The sequence below is a fragment of the Hemitrygon akajei genome, chromosome 1, assembly GCF_048418815.1.
Source record: "Hemitrygon akajei chromosome 1, sHemAka1.3, whole genome shotgun sequence".
NCBI lineage: Eukaryota > Metazoa > Chordata > Chondrichthyes > Myliobatiformes > Dasyatidae > Hemitrygon > Hemitrygon akajei.
Window position 1 is genome coordinate 190775942 of NC_133124.1, and position 16788 is coordinate 190792729.

At 48.1% G+C, this 16788-nt stretch overlaps 1 protein-coding gene across 50 annotated transcripts in view; it reads left to right on the forward strand.

Moving 5' to 3' along the window:
• The window catches only part of LOC140733858 (calcium/calmodulin-dependent protein kinase type II subunit beta), a 312164-nt gene that overhangs the window by 175487 nt on the left and 119889 nt on the right, over window positions 1-16788 (forward strand). For all 50 annotated transcript variants that reach the window (XM_073057549.1, XM_073057550.1, XM_073057551.1 and 47 more), the window contains exon 5: window positions 8911-8976. In XM_073057549.1, coding sequence (XP_072913650.1) covers window positions 8911-8976 — 66 coding nt within the window. The remainder of the gene's footprint in view (window positions 1-8910; window positions 8977-16788) is intronic.

A 16788-nucleotide genomic window follows, 5' to 3' on the forward strand; every position in this document is an offset into this window, starting at 1 on the left:
GGTACATTTGAGTACACAAGGCTCTCCTTTGCCAAAGTGATCATTGCTCTCAATTATATGCACAAAGAAATCCAGGAGAAAGCACTGCTGTGGAAATCCTTGATGCATCAATTTAAAAACCCTAGTTTCGTATCAAATCCCCGACGGAGCACTATAGTAAAATAGCGTTTAGTGCAGTGGTATTACAGCTCGGGGCATTGGAGTTCCGTGTGTTCATTCCCAACGTCTTCTGTAAGGAGTTTGTATGTTCTCCCTGTGGAATGCATGGGTTTTCCCCAGATGCTCCAGTTCCCTCCCACAATCCAAGGGCTTACTGGTTACTAGGTTAATTGGTCATTGATAATTGTCCCATGATTTGGTTAGGGTTGAATAGGGGGTTATCAGGGGTTGCTGGGGGTGCAGCTCGAATGGGCCAAAAGGGTCAATTCTGAGCTGTATCTCTAAATAAATGATTTCAGAAATAAATCTATCTTCAGTGAAACCCTTGAAGAAAGGTACTTTTTCTCAATTTTATATGATTAAAATTATGGCTGTGTGTTATGAAATGATTGCAGACTTTGTGTATGTACAAGTTTCAGGAGGGAAAATACAGGTGAAGGGTTAAGGTTGGGATGTGAACAGTGGGAGAGAGAGCTCTGTCAGAAATGCTTTGTTCTCATAAGATCTGTCATTTTGTCTGCATATCACTTGTACTTAAGCCGATTTTGATGATTAAACTTGCAACTTCCAAGCATAAATATTTATAAACGTTTCCAAAAGTGTCTTGTTGAGCTATCACCCCTGTTAGTGTGGGCTGCTTACATACTCGTGCACTGGCAAAGGGTAAGTTTGCCTGTAATTGATGATGAAGTGGGTGGTGAGCAGTAAAAGGACTGTAATAATGTTGTAAACCATCTTACAGTCTAGTACTTTTTAACATTTTATTTAGAGACACAGCATTGAGAAGGCTCTTCCGTCCTGTCAAGCAGAGCCACTTTGCAACCCCTGACAATCAGGATTTAACCCTAACCTGATCATGGGACAATTTACAATAACCGATTCTGGGCTGTGGGAGGAAACTGGAGCATGCGGAGAAAGTCCAAACATTCCTCTGGGAGGACTTACAGAGGACACTGGGATTGAACTCTGAACTCTGATGTCCCAAGCTGTAATGGCGTCGCACTATTTGCTACGCTACCGAGCCTCTGAGAGCTCCTGCTCTGTACTTGTGCCGAGCAGCTATGGACATTTCTTCAAAACGCCATACGTGTTGCAGGATCTGGTGCAGAGTCTCGACCCGAGGCATTAACACATTCCTTTTCCCTTCCACAGATGCTGCCAGACCTGCTGAGTTCTTCCAGCAGTTTTTTTTTGCTTCAGATTCCTGTGTCTGCAGTCTTTTGCGTCCTCATGTGGGCAGAAGGTTTTAAATCCGGTTAACGGGCTCTGCAGTAAGAGTGAAAGAGTACAATTTTGATATAAACTTCAGGCATATGTCAACGTTATATGGTGTTCCTGACAGGTCATTCTTTTTCAAATTGCAGATGTGTTCTCTCTCAAGGAATGAAGATGTTTAATGCTGCTGTCCCATCTCATCTGTCTGATCAATTCATTCTTGTTACAGTCAGCAGGAGAATTCAGTGCAGCAGACTCTGTACTGCAGAGTTGTGGCACAGAGTTGGTCTGAAGACCAGCACAGATCCGTCACTTGCACTCTCACCACCGATAGCAAATGTCATAAAATGTTTTACAAACAAATGCCAGGGATGTGAGCTGCATTCCCCAGTTGGCTTAGCAAGCATATTTGACCATTCTGCCCGTCTGCATTGACTCACTTAGCTGCCATCCTCCTCGCAATCCTGATCTCCGTCTGACTCGCAACACCACCTCCTCGTCCAGGCCCCTATCTGCCTCGTAACCCCCCCCCCCCCCCATCTGCCCAGAGCAACCTTTCACCAACTTGTTTATCACTTTGCCTTAAAATATTCAAAGGTTCTGCTTCAGCACCCTTTAACAAAGAGAGTTCCAATGACTCACCACCCTCAGAGAGATCTCTGCTTTCGATAGGCAGCCCCTTACTAATTTTAGACTATGACACTCTGTCCCCACCCCCCCCCAGTTCTAGATGTTCCCTCATTGTGTAATCCCCTCCACATCTACAAAACCCCCATAGGATCTTTTGATCTCAATTGTTAATTCCTATCTTCTAAACCACACAGATACAAGCCTGCCCTGTCCAAACCAGCCCTAAGATAACCCAGCCATTAGAAACATAGAAAACTTACAGCACAATACAGGATCTTCAGCCCACAAAGTTGTGCCGAACATGTCCCTACCTCAGAAATTACTAGGTTTACCTATATCCCTCTATTTTTCTAAGCTCCATGTACCTATCCAAAAGTCTCCTAAAAGACCCTATTGTATCCGCCTCCATCACCGTTGCTGGCAGCCCATTCCATGCACTCACCACTCTCTGAGTAAAAAATTTACCCCTGACATCTCTGTACCTACTCCCCAGGACTTTAAACCTGTGTACTCTTGTGGCAACCATTTCAGCCCTGGGAAAAAGCCTCTGACTATCCATACGATCAATATCTCTCATCATCTTATACACCTCTATCAGGTCACCTCTCATCCTCCGTTGCTCCAAGGAGAAGAGGCCGAGTTCACTCAACCTATTCTCATAAGGCGTGCTCCCCAATCCAGGCAACCTCTTTGTAAATCTCCTCTGCACCCTTTCTATGGCTTCCACATCCTTCCTGTAGTGAGGCGACCAGAACTGAGCACAGAACTCCAAGTGGGGTCTGACCAGGGTCCTATATAGGTCTAGTAAACCTGCTCTAAATGTGAACACGCTTGCATCTTCAAATGAGAGGACCACAGCACTCCAGATGAACTGAAACAGCCTTCCTCCTTTCGGATTCTTCCTCACTCCTCCTACCTCCCTCATACGGAGGGAATGAGGGGAAATCAATGAATATGGAGGTTTTCAACAAGGCAGAGTTGTTGAACAAAATTGAGGCCCTCCACTGGTTGGGATCAACCATGGATGTAGTGTCCTAGTTGTCTACAGGACAGTATGATACGGAGAGCAAGCTGTTGCCCATGTAACAGGCTCCCCCTCTCCACGCTGCAGATGAATCCAAAGGAACTCAGCGCAGGACTGCCTTAGGGAGTTCCGCTCCGGATATTTCCTCGGGGTTTACTCCTGAAACCTTTTCCATGGGTGGCTGTAGCCAGAGGCAGCCTAGGGCTGAGATCAGAGTTTGTGTCCTCGTAGTTGAGCTGCCAACCGTGGCTGACGAGTTCCATCTGCCCAAAGCAACTGGTTTTAAAGCACCAATAACCCAACTTTTCCCCTTCTTCTGTCAGTGGAAATGGTTCTGCCGGGATTAGTAGCAAAGCCACACGCGAAGGCCAGGAACTGGTCTTTGTTGTCTGAGGCTATTAGAGACACAGATCACTGGGAGCATTTAATAGGTAGTGGGAATTCATCCCCTACTACTCCCCAGCTATGGCAACCTTATAGAACCTGAACAAAATTAATGAATGTGGAGTTGGTGACCAGGGTTGAGAATTGGGTTAACAGATAGAAAACAAAGGCTTTGAATAAACTAGTTCTTTGCTGAATTGGCTGTGTGATATGTGAATACAAGCTGTTCACAGTTTGACTCTGTGACTTGGCAGATGGGACCATGTACAGCATCTCCAAGTTTGCTGCCGACTTGAATCGCTGTGGGAATATGAGGAAGGGTGAGGATATCAAGCTGAGTGAGTGGGCAACAGTGTGGCAGGTGGAGCACAGTGTGGGAAACCAGGAGGAATCCCACTTCAGTGGAAAGCCCAGAAATGGTGAGAGGCTGGGAATGGCGATGTGCCGGGAAACTTGAAAATTCTTGTATATGAGCCAGTGAAAATTAACAGGTGCAGCAGGTGGTTAGCAAGGCAGAATTGGTTTGTATTACAGGTGGGTTTGTGCACCTGGGTATACATGACTTACGCAGGGTCTTGGAGGGCCCATACCTGGGTAGGGATCTATAGTTTTTTTTTTCTCTCCTAACCTTACAAGGGATATTTTTGGTCTACCAGGGATTTCCAACCTGGGGAACAGACCCCTTGCTTAATGGTATTGGTCCATGACGTATAAAGCGTTGGGTACCCCTGCTCTAGAGTGAGTGGACTGGTAGATCTGTCATGGGAGAGATTGAATAGCCTTGACCCCTGTTCTCTAGACTTTAGAGGCATGAGAGGCGACCTCGTTTGGACAGACAAAATTCTTTGAGGGCTCGATGGAGTAAAGGCCAAGAGGAGGTTTCCCTGACTAAGGAGTCCGGATCCATCTGTCATGGTCCCTAAATAAGAGGTAGATGATTTAAGGTTCAAATGTGAGTGGTGACTCTTGGCTGCAGTTCTCCATCCCAGAGTCTACGCGGGGCTCTAGTGCTGATGCCGCTTCAAACAGAGATTGGCAGAGTTTTGAATGGAAGGATACTTGGACACGTACGTGAATGAGAAAGGTTTAGCGTGATAGGGACCAGATGGGACTAGCTTACATGAGCACCATGCTCCACCTTAGTTGGAGTGAAGAGTCTATTCTCTTATTGCTTGACTATCATCCTTTACTCTGGAATCTTGGGATATGGGGATTGGACTGGACAGTGGAGTTGAGGTAGAACATTAGCCACAATCTTGTTGCATGGTCAAGATGGACTCAAGGTCCTAGTGCCACTCCTGTGAAATTCAAACTATTGTTTGTGTGTAGTGCAAGGTTGGAATGGCTGTAAGAAGCTTGCTGTCGGAAGGTGAGGTGTTATTCCTCAAAGATATTTTGGGCTTTGTAACCATGTTGGGGGACCAAAGATGAAGATCGGCGTGGTAGGCAGAATTAAAAGGGACAGGCTGTTTGAGGTAACACCCCCTGCAAAGTGTTCTGCAAAGAGGCCACAGTCTCCATCATAGAGGAGACCACAGCATGCTAAAGAAGAAGTAAATGGCAGTTTTACTGGAAGGATGTTGGGGAAGGGAAGAGGTAACTTTGCACATGTTGCAGCTCCTGTGATTATGTGGGACAGTGCTATGAAGAGGAAAGTGGTTATCGTTGCTCCTCAAACTGTCATAGAGCCGTATGGCACAGAAACAGGCCCTTTCTGCTCACCTCATGCATGCTGACCGTGGTCCTATCTACACTGGCCCCATTTCCCTGCCTGGGCTTATATCCTTCCTCAACTTACTGTCTGAGCACCTGCCACCCAAACACCGTTTAAAAGTTGTGATTGTATCTGCCTCACCAGCCTCTTTGAGGAAAACATGCCCCTCAAACCTCCTTCGAATTTCTCCCCGCTCACCTTAAACCTGTGCCTTCTAGTTCTGGACTCCCCTGTCCTGGGAAAAGATCTGACCACCTGTCTTGTCTGTGTTCATCATGATTGCATAAATCTCTGAGGTCATCCCTCTGCCTGCTGGGTTCCAACATCGCCAGTCTCTGGTTATAAGTAAGGCTGTTCATTGCAGGCCACGTCATAGCGGAATCCCTTTCTGCATTGTTTCTGATGTGACCATGTCCACCCGATAATAGGGTGCCGTATGGTCAGTGTTTGGTACAGTTGCAACATGACATCCTAACTCTTGTACATAATGCCTCGGCCTATGGAGGGAAGCAGTCATCGTGCCCTATCCACCCTCTACCACCACTTTCAGGGAGCTGTGAACTTGCACCCCAAAGTCCCTCAGTACAGCAAAATCCCTCAGGTCCCCTACCATTTGCTGTAGATGTCCTGACATCTAAAAGCGCCTCACCGCGCATTTGTCTGGTAAAACTCTGCCACAGCTCCACCCAGCTATCTAACTGGTTAATGAGCTTTTCATCCCCTTTGCTGCGGACTTCTCCACCAATGTTAATCCTAACTGCAGATATAGTAATCAGTGTGCCTCCATTCCGATCCAAGTCACTTCAGTAAGGGCAGTCAAAATGTCAATTCATAACGTGTGGACGGTGAGGGTTGTTGTGAAGATTAAACAGCGTTGGTGAGATGTTACTTTTAACGATGCAGCCCTGTTTTTACTTCTAAAATATATGTTATTCATAAAAATCTATACAGGAAATCCAATACAAACACTGGCTGTAACATCAAATCAATTTTGTTCTGGTACAGTGTGCTATTACCACTCTTGCTTTCTCCTTAATGTCCCCCTGAAGCGTTGCACACTTCTGAGAGGCTGTGACACACAGCGCAGCTTCTCACTGACTAGTGAACGATGGCTGGACTCTCGGCTGTGGTACTCTGCCACAGGACCTTTACACTGACTGCGCCGAGCTCCAGTGCCTCCCTCTGCACGTACGCCTGCAGCCTGGGGTGTGTTGGTCAGCGGCATTCTCTTACAGATAACTCCACACTCTGGAAGACCAGCACGTTTTGCATCTTTCACCGATGCAGAACCTGATATTTGTCTCAGTGTGTGTCCCTGGGAACAGCCCGTAGATCAGAGATCTGATCGGCGTGAACCTCAGAGACGTTTGCATCCTCCAGATCTTTTATTGTGCAAACAAAGAGATGGTGGTATTTCCTCCTCGCTGCTGCTGTCATCAGCACGGATTCCATTGGGATTTTGACTCTGTCCTTACTGAAAGCACCTGACAGGAAGGATCCCTCAACTGCCAGAGGAATGAGGCTCTGGTCTTGTCGTTGTGTTCTGGCGATGAGGTGGTCTGCTGAGTGACTTCGCCTGTCTGCTTGGGAAAACAGGCCCACGGGATGCGCTGTGTCCTTTTGCAGGACGTTTCATGCTGACCCCTTCTTGTTAGACTTGTGGTTGAAAGTGTTTCTTAGCAGAAACTTTTCGACAAAGACCAGGCCCAATTGACATGGTGACGTGATAGGGGGGTACAAGATGATAAGGGAATAGATCGAGTGGACAGCCAGAGATGTTTTTGCAGCGCAGAAATAGCTACTGCATGGGGGGGGGGGGGGGCAAAGTTGAAGATGATTGGAGGGAAGATTAGGGGGAGTGTCGGAGTTAAGATTTTTTACACAGAAGGTGGACTGTGCTGCTGAGGGTAGTGATAGAGGCAGATGCATTAGGTAGACACACGGATGATAGAAAAATAGAGAGCTATGTAGGAGGGAAGGGTTAGATTAAATTAAAAGGTTGGCTGAAGGGCCTATACTGTGCTCTACTGTTCTATGAATGGAACATTGGTTGGCAGCAAGGCCAGGCTATTCTTTGCAAAGCCAGGGGTGGACAGAATCTTGGCACATCATGACACTTGGGGCTTTGTGTTGGGAGACCTGTTGGATGTGACAACTCTCAGTCTCCAGGTGGAATGGAAGGTGGTTCAGGCGATGCATGAACAGATTTGTGGGGTACTGGCCCACAACACAACACCACAAAGCACGTCACAGCTCATCTCCAGACTCCTGTCTGCATTCCTCCCACAATCCCAATTTTGTGCTTTACCTTGTTTGTTCGCTCCAGCCAATTCTTGCCAAGCAGCTCTGCGGTAGCGATGCCAGGCTGGGCTCCGGGATACTTCTGGTCTGTGCTTTCCCGTTTTGAAATCTCATTCAGGTGCTGGCTGCACACAGACCTCTCTCCGGCCAGTGCCAGCAGCCCCTGTTGGCTTTTCAGTGAATGCCCAAGTCACTCCTCCTCGGAGTCTCTGCAGCTGGACAGTGCCAGTGTCTAGTATCCTGCTGCAGTTGTTGTTTGCCTTCACTTTGACATGTTCATTTTGTGTGTTGAACATGCTGTGTACCGGTATCCCAACATCACTGGTCGTAGAGTCTGTTATACAGTGCATCTTCTGTCGTATCCTGGGAGCTTTCCCGAGACAAGGTCAGGACCTTGTTACCCTTCCACAAAAGTTTGGGGGTGGGGGGAGCAGTCAGCTACCAAGTAATGCCATGGGGCACCAGGGTAACATATTACAGCTCAGGGTTTGGAGTTCCCGTGTAAGAAAGTTTGAACGTTCTTCCCGTGTGTGTACGGGTTTTATCTGGGTGCTCCCATTTCCTTGCACAGTCGGAAGACGTATCGGTTAGGAGGTTAGCTGGTCATTGTGAATGGGTTGTGGTTGGTCTAGGCTTCAGCTGGTGGGTCGCTGGATGGTGTGGCTTGTAGGGCTGGGAGGGTCTGTTCCACGCCTTATCTCTAAACCAACAAATCAATAAATGATTGGTGGTGGTGACTGTAATACAGAGTATCCTCTGTCGTATCCTGGGAGCTTGCCCAAGACGAGGACAGGTTATGGTGACGCTTCACTGTGTCAGACTCCACAAAAGTTCTGGGAGGGAGGGTGTGGGAGTGGGGGGAAGGGATTGGATCAGTCAGCTGCCAAGTAACTCCATCCCACATAGCGACACAGAGAATCAGGAAGCATCGCTGTCGGTGACTGGGAAGTGCGGAAGAGTTAACAGATCATTGGTACACCTCTGCCACACTACTGTCACTCAGGTAGTAAAATGAAACGGCTTGCGTTAAGTACAGTTGGTATCTGCGTTCCGCTTCACCGAGTTTGTGAATTGTGTGTTAGTTCTGCTTTGCTACAGGAGCAGAAAAGGCCAGTCAGCCCATTGAAGCTGTGCTGTCTCCTTTATAAGCTAACTAACTAATCAGTCCCAGTTACATTAGCAATGTTTCAGAGGGTTAAGAGGAGATTAAGTGTTGTTTGGAAGAAGGTTAACCCACCTTCTTGTCAAGAGGTTTGGTGGTCAGTGGGCAGTCTTTGGACAAATGACAGTCCTGTTCCTGACTCTGGTTTGAAGAGAAGAAACTCATTCTCTGCATGACTGAAGCATTGCGTCTCTGTTGGGAAGCCGCTAAGTCTTCTCTACGCGGCCCTGATCTCCGTTCTGCATTGCGGAGCCAAAACAGAGGTAAAAAAAAAACGTGAGTATTTACAAAGTGCTAAATGCCCGTTTCTGTCTCCTGCAGGGTGACCGGGGGTGAATTGTTTGAAGATATCGTAGCCAGAGAGTACTACAGTGAAGCAGATGCCAGGTAAGTTGTTTTGTCAGTCACCCCTCACCTAGAGCCTTTCAGGTGCTTCAGAGTAGCTTGTACCGCAGACATCATGGCTGTACAGGGCGCAGCAGAGAGGCTTTCAAATCCCCCCCGGTGTTGTGAAGCGCCTGAGCCCCACCACAAGTACAACAGGAACTGCTGCTCAGTGCTGGTCACTGGTGTGATGCACTGCCCGATGTGAGTGAGACAGGGACAGGGAAGGGAAGGTTTCACCCCTGCGCAGAACACTGGGTTTAATCGGATCTCAGGGTTTGAGACTCTGGTACCTTCCCCTTTATCCAATCCCAAGCCCTCCAGCAGCTGAGAGTCTGAACTCGGGGCTGCTGCCTCACTGACGCAAGTTCGATCCTAACCCCAGGACATTCGCCTTTACCTGAGCGCTCCGATTTCCTTCCGAAGTAGGTTAATTGGCCGCTGGCGTAGGTTGGTGGCAGAAAGAATCGAAGGGGAAATTGATGGTCCTTTGTCGGAGAAAAGGTCTCCCCCCTTCAGAGCCGGCCTCCTGCACTGATGCCAAACTCTGACAGAACGTGGGGGAGGGAGGGGTTAGGTTGGTGGCAGATTAGGTTAAAAGGTTGCCACAACGCTGTGAGCCAAAGGGCCGAGGAAACATGGAGCAAATTAAACGTCAAAGCCGCCGGTCTTCATCCGTGAGCTAAACTGGAGTCCATCCCGCCTTTTACTGAGCCAACAAACAGCTTGGCCCTCCAGTGGTTGCGAGCTTTCCCCGGTTAGCCAGCAGGCGTGAGCAAGGATTTTCATTGCACCCTGGTGTATGTGAGAGATCTGAGATGCTGACTAAGGGGAAGAGTGCTCAGTCACGTTCCTGTCAGTGAGTAATTGCTCCGTGTTCTCACAGATCCATTGAATGCTGTGATATCCTGCAGAAAGCTGTATCATACTTTTGGTGCCTGGGGATCTGGGTGAGTTTAGAAGAATGAGAGGGTATCTCATTGAAACCTGTTTCAGTAAAGGTTTTGATAGAGTAGATGTGGAGAGGATGCTTCCTATAGTGAGTCTGGGACCAGAGGGCACAGCCTCAGAATAGAAGGATGTCCATTTAGAACAGAGATGAGAGGGTGGCGAATCTGTGGAATTCATTGCCACAAACAGCTGTGTAAACAAACATTGAGTATTTTTAAAGAGGAGGTTGATAGGTTCTTGGTTAGTGAGGGCGTCAAAGATTACAGGGAGAAGTCAGGAGAATGGGATTGAGAGGGATAATGAATCAGCCATGATGTGAATTGTGGAACAAATGCGATGGGCTGATTGGCCTATGTCTCACAGATCTGATTCACCATCAGTGCGATGAACGTGTCTGCCCCACAGGGACGTTCAGTGAATCACAGGGGTTTGCTGCTGTTGTAACATGAGGCTTGAATTGGCAGGTTACGAGGAGAAGGCTCAGCCTAACGTTCTCATCTTAACAAGTCAGCATCACAGTCAGACTGATAGGATATCGGAGAGGTACAAGGTCAAAATGCAGTATTAAATAAAACCTTCCCCAATCTCCCACACTGTTCACCTACATTCAATCCTATCAAGAGGAAGGTCAAATTACTGAAGGCAGGAAAAGCCATGATGTCTGCGGAACAACTTGTATTTTTGGTTGTAATTTTCTGTCGAAAGCAGTGATCCTGTTTAGCGGTGGAGTGAGTTGGGGAACTGATCTAGGCTTCATGACACACATCTGCTCAGTGCAACCTGCCCAGATAAATCGCTGTGGAGGAACTTCAGTAAAATTAATAACGTTTTGTCGATGATTTAAAACCAAAGTGTGCTCTGAAGGCTAATTATGGGTAGAGCCGTTCTGATTGGCCACGATAGCACTGAGAGTAAGGTAGGGAGGAGGAGGAGGACCTGTGACAGATTTGGCCACATCAATTGAACTGTTGCTGCTTTGGTGAATTCAGAAAATAAGTCATCCTGATGGGGCGTTCCATGCTGAGACCAGGAAGTGAGGAGGGTTGTTACCCATAATGCAGTTGCATTACTTTACTTAGAGATACAGCGGGGATTAGGCCCTCCCGGTCCTTCGAGCTGTGCTGCCCAGTAACCCCCGGCAACCTCTGATTAACCCTAACCTAACCTCGGGACAATTTACAATGACCAATTGACTTACTAACCGGTATGTCATTGGAGTGCGCGAGGAAACCGGAGTACCCGGAGGAGACCCACGCGTTCCACCGGGAGGAGGTGCAGACTCCCTGCGGAGGATGCCGGGATTGAACTCTGAACTCCAATGCCCTGAGCCGTAATAGTGTCGCGCTAGCCGGTACGTTACCGTAGCGCCCACTGAGTTTACACTGAGTGCTCGGTGATTGATGAAGTTAGGTTCTCAACTGTACGAGTGGGGAGAGGAAGAGAAGTGCTGAATGGGGCACAGGAGCAGAGTAGAAGATCACACATCTGTGCTGTGTATGAAGAATGTCCACCTCTCCCTCACCCCCGCCTCTTGCTTGTATAACAACAGCCTTGGAGCTCGACCCATTCCTCTTCCATTCAGCTGAAACTCAGACAACCCTCCCTCTGATTCACTCAGGTCTGCAGAGCGTAGGATTCAGTTGTCAGTGTTGGATAGGTGTTCACGGGCTTCGCATAAGAGATGAGATTTGGGTCTCTGCTGCATAATCGTGCCCAGTCCACATTCCCAGCTTCTTCCCAAGTTCCTTCGTTTCTAAAAAAAAATTACCTGATGACTCAACATCTTCAAGCAAGTGTGTGTTAACTAATCCCAGTGACCTCAAATAAATTCCTCTTCATCTCAGTCCGGGAAGTGTGACTCTCAAATGTTGAGTACAGTGGAGGGAAGTGCATTGCCATGTAGAAGGAATAGATGGAGAGACAGTTTTCCAAATGAGGAGCGACTTTGGAAATCAGAAGTGCAGAGGGACTTTGGAGTCCTCGTGCAGGATTCCTTGAAAATTAACTTGCAGGTTGAGTTGGAGGTGAGGGAGACAAATGGAATGTCAGCGTTCATTTCAGGGCTAGAATATAAAAGCAAGGTTGTAATGCTGAGGCTTTATAAAATATTGGTGGGACTGCACTTGGAACATTGTGGGCAATTTAGAGGCTCAGAAGTAAGAAAAGATATGTTGGGACTGGAGATGGTCCGGAGGAGGTTTATGAGAGTGGTCTCATAGTGTATGGTGGCTCTGTGCCTGTACTCGCTGCAGTTCAGAAGAGCAAGAAGGGATCTTGTTGAAGCCTGTGGAACATTTAAAGGTTTTGAAAGAGTGGAGAGAATGTTTCAGATAATGGGAGCATCTAGGACCAGAAGGCACAGCCTCAGAATAGAGGGGTGTCCCTTTATAACAGAAATGAGGAGGAATTTCTTTAGCCAGAGGATGGTGAATCTGTGGAATTTATTGCCACATATGGCTGAGGAGGCCAGGTCGTTGGGTAAAGTTAAAGCAGAGGTTGGTAGGTTCTTGATTAGTGAGGGTGGCAAAGGTTACGGGGAGAAGGCAGGAGAATGGGGTTGAGAAGGAAAATAAATCAGCAGAGCAGATTTGATGGGCTGAATGGCCTAGATCCGCTCCTATGACTGATGGTCTTATGCTCCTTTCGGGACCACCCAATGAACACCCAGCATCTTCCCTGTCAGGGTATTGACATCTGTCTGTGGTCATCTCCCTACCTTCTGAAATCCAGTGAGTACAGGAGCCAGACCTGCCAAACTGAAGATTCCCAGGGCGGTGCATCCCAGGAAAAAACAACTCTTTGAACGGGAGTTGGGAAGCTGCACACAGACAGGGCCAGAGCGGGACGTATTCTCCACCTGTGGACAGCACCCAGCCACAGCCTCCATTCCCTAATGCAGCACTGCCTTGGGAGTGTGGGGTGGGGGAATCAGAGTCATGAAATTCGTTGTTCTGAGGCAGCAGTACATTACAGTCTATAATAATAAAGAAACTATAAATGAGGATAAGAAATACATATAATTAAAAAGAATTAAATTAAATGAGTAGTGCAAAAAGAGCAAGTAAAAAGTAGAGTGTTAGTACACGGGTTCATGTACTAACTGAAATCTGATGGACATCTCACTGATGACTTGTGGGAGAGTGCAGAGAGGAATATGATTGAGAAGCTCGGGGGTGTGGTAGAGATTAGATAGAGAGCAGCTGGGAGAGAGAGAGAGGCTACTGACTGGGTGGCTCTTGTAGAGACTGGTGCCAGTCTCCTGCCTGTACAGTCCAGCATGTCCGTCAGAGTCCCATATAATTAAAGGCATTGCATCGCTGCGGGAAATGGGACTGTTGCTGTTCTCCACTTTATGATTAGGGATGCACTCAGTCCCATAAGGTAGCCGGATCTTTGGGCTGGGGTGGGGGAGCATCCGTTTCAATTGGAGATGGTGTTGCACTCAGTTAATGAGTTGGGGTGGTGGGGTTTCACTCTAGAAAAGCACTGCCAACTTTGCTGGCTTTGAGCAGAGGGTCTGCCCGCTCAAGGTCCATCCCATTAAACTGTTTCTCTGCAGAAGACTGGGTGATGCAAATCTGTGAGGGAATGTCTGATTTGGTCACAGCGCCTGGTTAATTTTAGCCGGGGAGAGGAAATCAAAGCAGGTGTGAATTATGTTAACAGGATCACTGCACTAGGGGCTGTCTGCTTCAGTCACTACTTCCACCAGTGCCAGTGACTAAACTGCAGACTGGTACCCTGCTATACGACAGTGTGGACGGCCTCTTCATTTGGATTAATTCTCAGGAGAATGATTGGTGAGAGTGTGGGCTGCCACCCCCCCCCCCCCCAAGTCTTGCACAAAGTATTTAAAAATCCGGTAGTACAACACACCAGCTGTTTCTTTACTTGTGTAACTAAAATCTCATTCCTTATGCACTTCAGCACTGCCTCCTCCTGTGTTTTACTGTTTGCACATCTTCACATCTAACAGCTTCCCTGCTGAATGTTTTCTATGTCTTTATTCCCCTTGTTTGATGTGCTGATCCAAGTTCTGAAAAGGACTTTTTTCTCTCACTAATTGCGAGTGAGCTAGGGAGGAAGGGTAAGGTACTTTCTGATGCCTGGACGCCCTCGAAACCTCGCTGATCGAGGTGCTGAACAGAAAATTTGGTTGTTGTGTAGTTGGAAAGGTGGCCCGGAGCAGAGATAAAGAAAAGCGGTACCAAGGGGAGTGAATCTTCAACGCGGTCACTCCTGCGGAGGAAGCTGGGCAGGCAGTGAAGTCTTGGAGTCGTGCTTGTTAAAAAATGAGATTGTGTAGCATCCCTACTGTCCTCCTGAGCCCCACCATCCCTGGTTGAGCGCTGCAGTGTGGCAGTCGGCCCGCGGCCGGCTTGCGTCAAATGATTGCATCTTTGCAAAAATAGTGTGTTATGGGATGGCCGTAGCTTGAGGCCCTTGATTCGGGCCCTCGTGACGGGGAGTTGAGTGGGGGGGGGGGGGGGGGGGGGGGGGTGTTGGCGGGAACTGTCCGGTGACTGGGCTTGGAAGTGGATGATCTTCTCTTCAGCCTCTGAGATGCCACCTGGACAATGGTGGTGGCCACCGGTGTTAGAAAACGCCAGCAGACTCAGTCTCTCACGTGGAAGCCTGATGTGGCTCAGTGAGCCCCAGGGTGCAAACTGCTCTGCCAGGTGAAAGAACAAACCGCTGGACTAACTCCAGCTGGTCAGGCAGCGTCTGTGCAGGGAAATGAGCAGTTGGCGTTTCAGATCAACCCTTCATCTGGACTGCCTAACACTTCAGAAGTAAATTGGAGGGGAGATCTTCAGTGAAGTGATGTCATGGCAGATGGTGGCATTGGTGGGATTGTAGTCAAGGGCCAAATATGAGGAAGTCTCCGAGAGTTGCCATCCAGCCTCTGCAAGGTTAGAGGTCAGTCCACCAGATTACAGTGGCACCACTAGTCCAGATAAAAAATCTCGAGCTAAAACGTCGACCGTTTAGTTTCTTCCACAGATGCTGCCTGACCCACTGTGCTCTTCCTTTAGGTTGTTGCGTTTTGCTCCAGATTCTGGCATCAGCAGTCTCTTGTGTCTCCAGTGTACGGTATTTGCTGATTCTTTAACACAGGGTTCCCTCACACCTTTGCTGCCTCTGTTAAACGGTGAACCAGATGAGACATAAATATAGCTCAGAAACAACACTGAACTCTATTAGTAGGAAAATCCAGTGAGAGATGCAAGGAGTCAGTGGGAACATTTGAACAGGCCCACACCAGCCTCTCTAGGGAAGGTGGATGTCTTAATGGAACATCCACCCCAGGGGGTCATTCCCCTCCCCTTCCCCTCCCACCTCTCTCAGTATTCTGATGTAGGTGCAAGAGACTTTGCAGGTAGACGAGAAGATCTGCAAATGCTGGAAATCCAAGCCCCACACACACAAAACACTGGAGGAAATCAGCAGGCCAGGCAGCATCGATGAAAAAGAGTGAACAGTTGATGTTTTGGGCCGAGACCCTTCATTGGGATTTTGCAGATGCTAGAAATCTTGAGCAACACACACACAAAAACACTGGAGGAACTCACCAGGCCAGGCAGCATCTAGGGAAATGAATAAACAGTTGATGTTTCAGGCCAAGATCCTTCATTAATATTCTATTGTAATTGGAAATAATGGAAATAAATAGCTGGATCGTGGACATTGTTTAATTATCCAAGCGATGGTCCTCTTAAGGCCATTCAAGTCACAAAACTGTGGATGGATTGGCCTGGTACTGAGCCAGAAGTGAAAGGAACCATCACTCAGTACTGATGAGAATTGACACGTGCTGAATGTGCATTAACGTATAGTCACATTAACAGGCACACGTAAACATGTACGAGGACTACTGGCCCACTTCACACATTACTTGGCAGAGCCTTGTTTAGAAACAAGTAGGTTGTTATCCTCTCCATACCGTAATGTATAATTTAGTCCCTGCAAAACTGCTTCTCTCAAGTGATCACTGTTATTACATTTAATTACAATCATTAGGCAAGAAGGAGATGGCCCATTGTTTTACATTGGAGGTGATGGAGAAAGGATAAAGAGGTTTTGTTTGACACGTAGTGTTCCCCCTTGTTGTGGTTTTAAATCTCCCATTAGCAGACCCGCCTTTATTTGGACCGGTATCTAAAACCTTGGTGACACCCTCGATATTGTTCCAACTGCCCAGGGACCCGGGTCAATGGATCAGTATCCAAAGCCTTGATGACGCCATTGATGTTGTCTCCAACTGCCCAAGTGCTCAGGGTCCTGGCTCCCTGAATCTTTGCCTTCCCCGAGTACCACTCCCAATTCATTCCAGCCGTGGGACAGGTGCCACAGATCGCTGGCGAGATATCGGCAGGGGAGATGGATGAATAGGTAGGAATTCCTCATCAGGAAATCCTCCAGCACTAATTGAGGTTTGATTTTCTTCTGTCTGTGTGTGTGTGCGGGTAGACTGTCTCTTGTAACTTTGAGCCAGCAAGGTTAAATTCTGCTCTCTAGCGTGGTGTAGGGAACAGGCTGCCAATTGGGGCATAGCAAGTTCCCAGAGACAGGGACGTGACCCAACCAGGGCACTGGGAGGACTCCCTGCTCCCTTGTGGATGTTGCTTCGTGTCTTTCAGTGCAGTCGCTCTCCTGAAAGGCAGTGCGCCCGAGCAGGCCCCTTCCCGGCACTCTCTGAAGCCTGAGCCTCGATTTGTTTGTCAGTACTTGACGTGAAGGCGATGGAACCACACCACCAAAACTGTGGTGGTAGTTTCACAAGGCTGGAGCACCTGTGGGGCATCAGGGCATGAGGTGCTAGGTGGAGAGGAAGCTCGGACTGCTGGGCAGCTCCGCCACAGT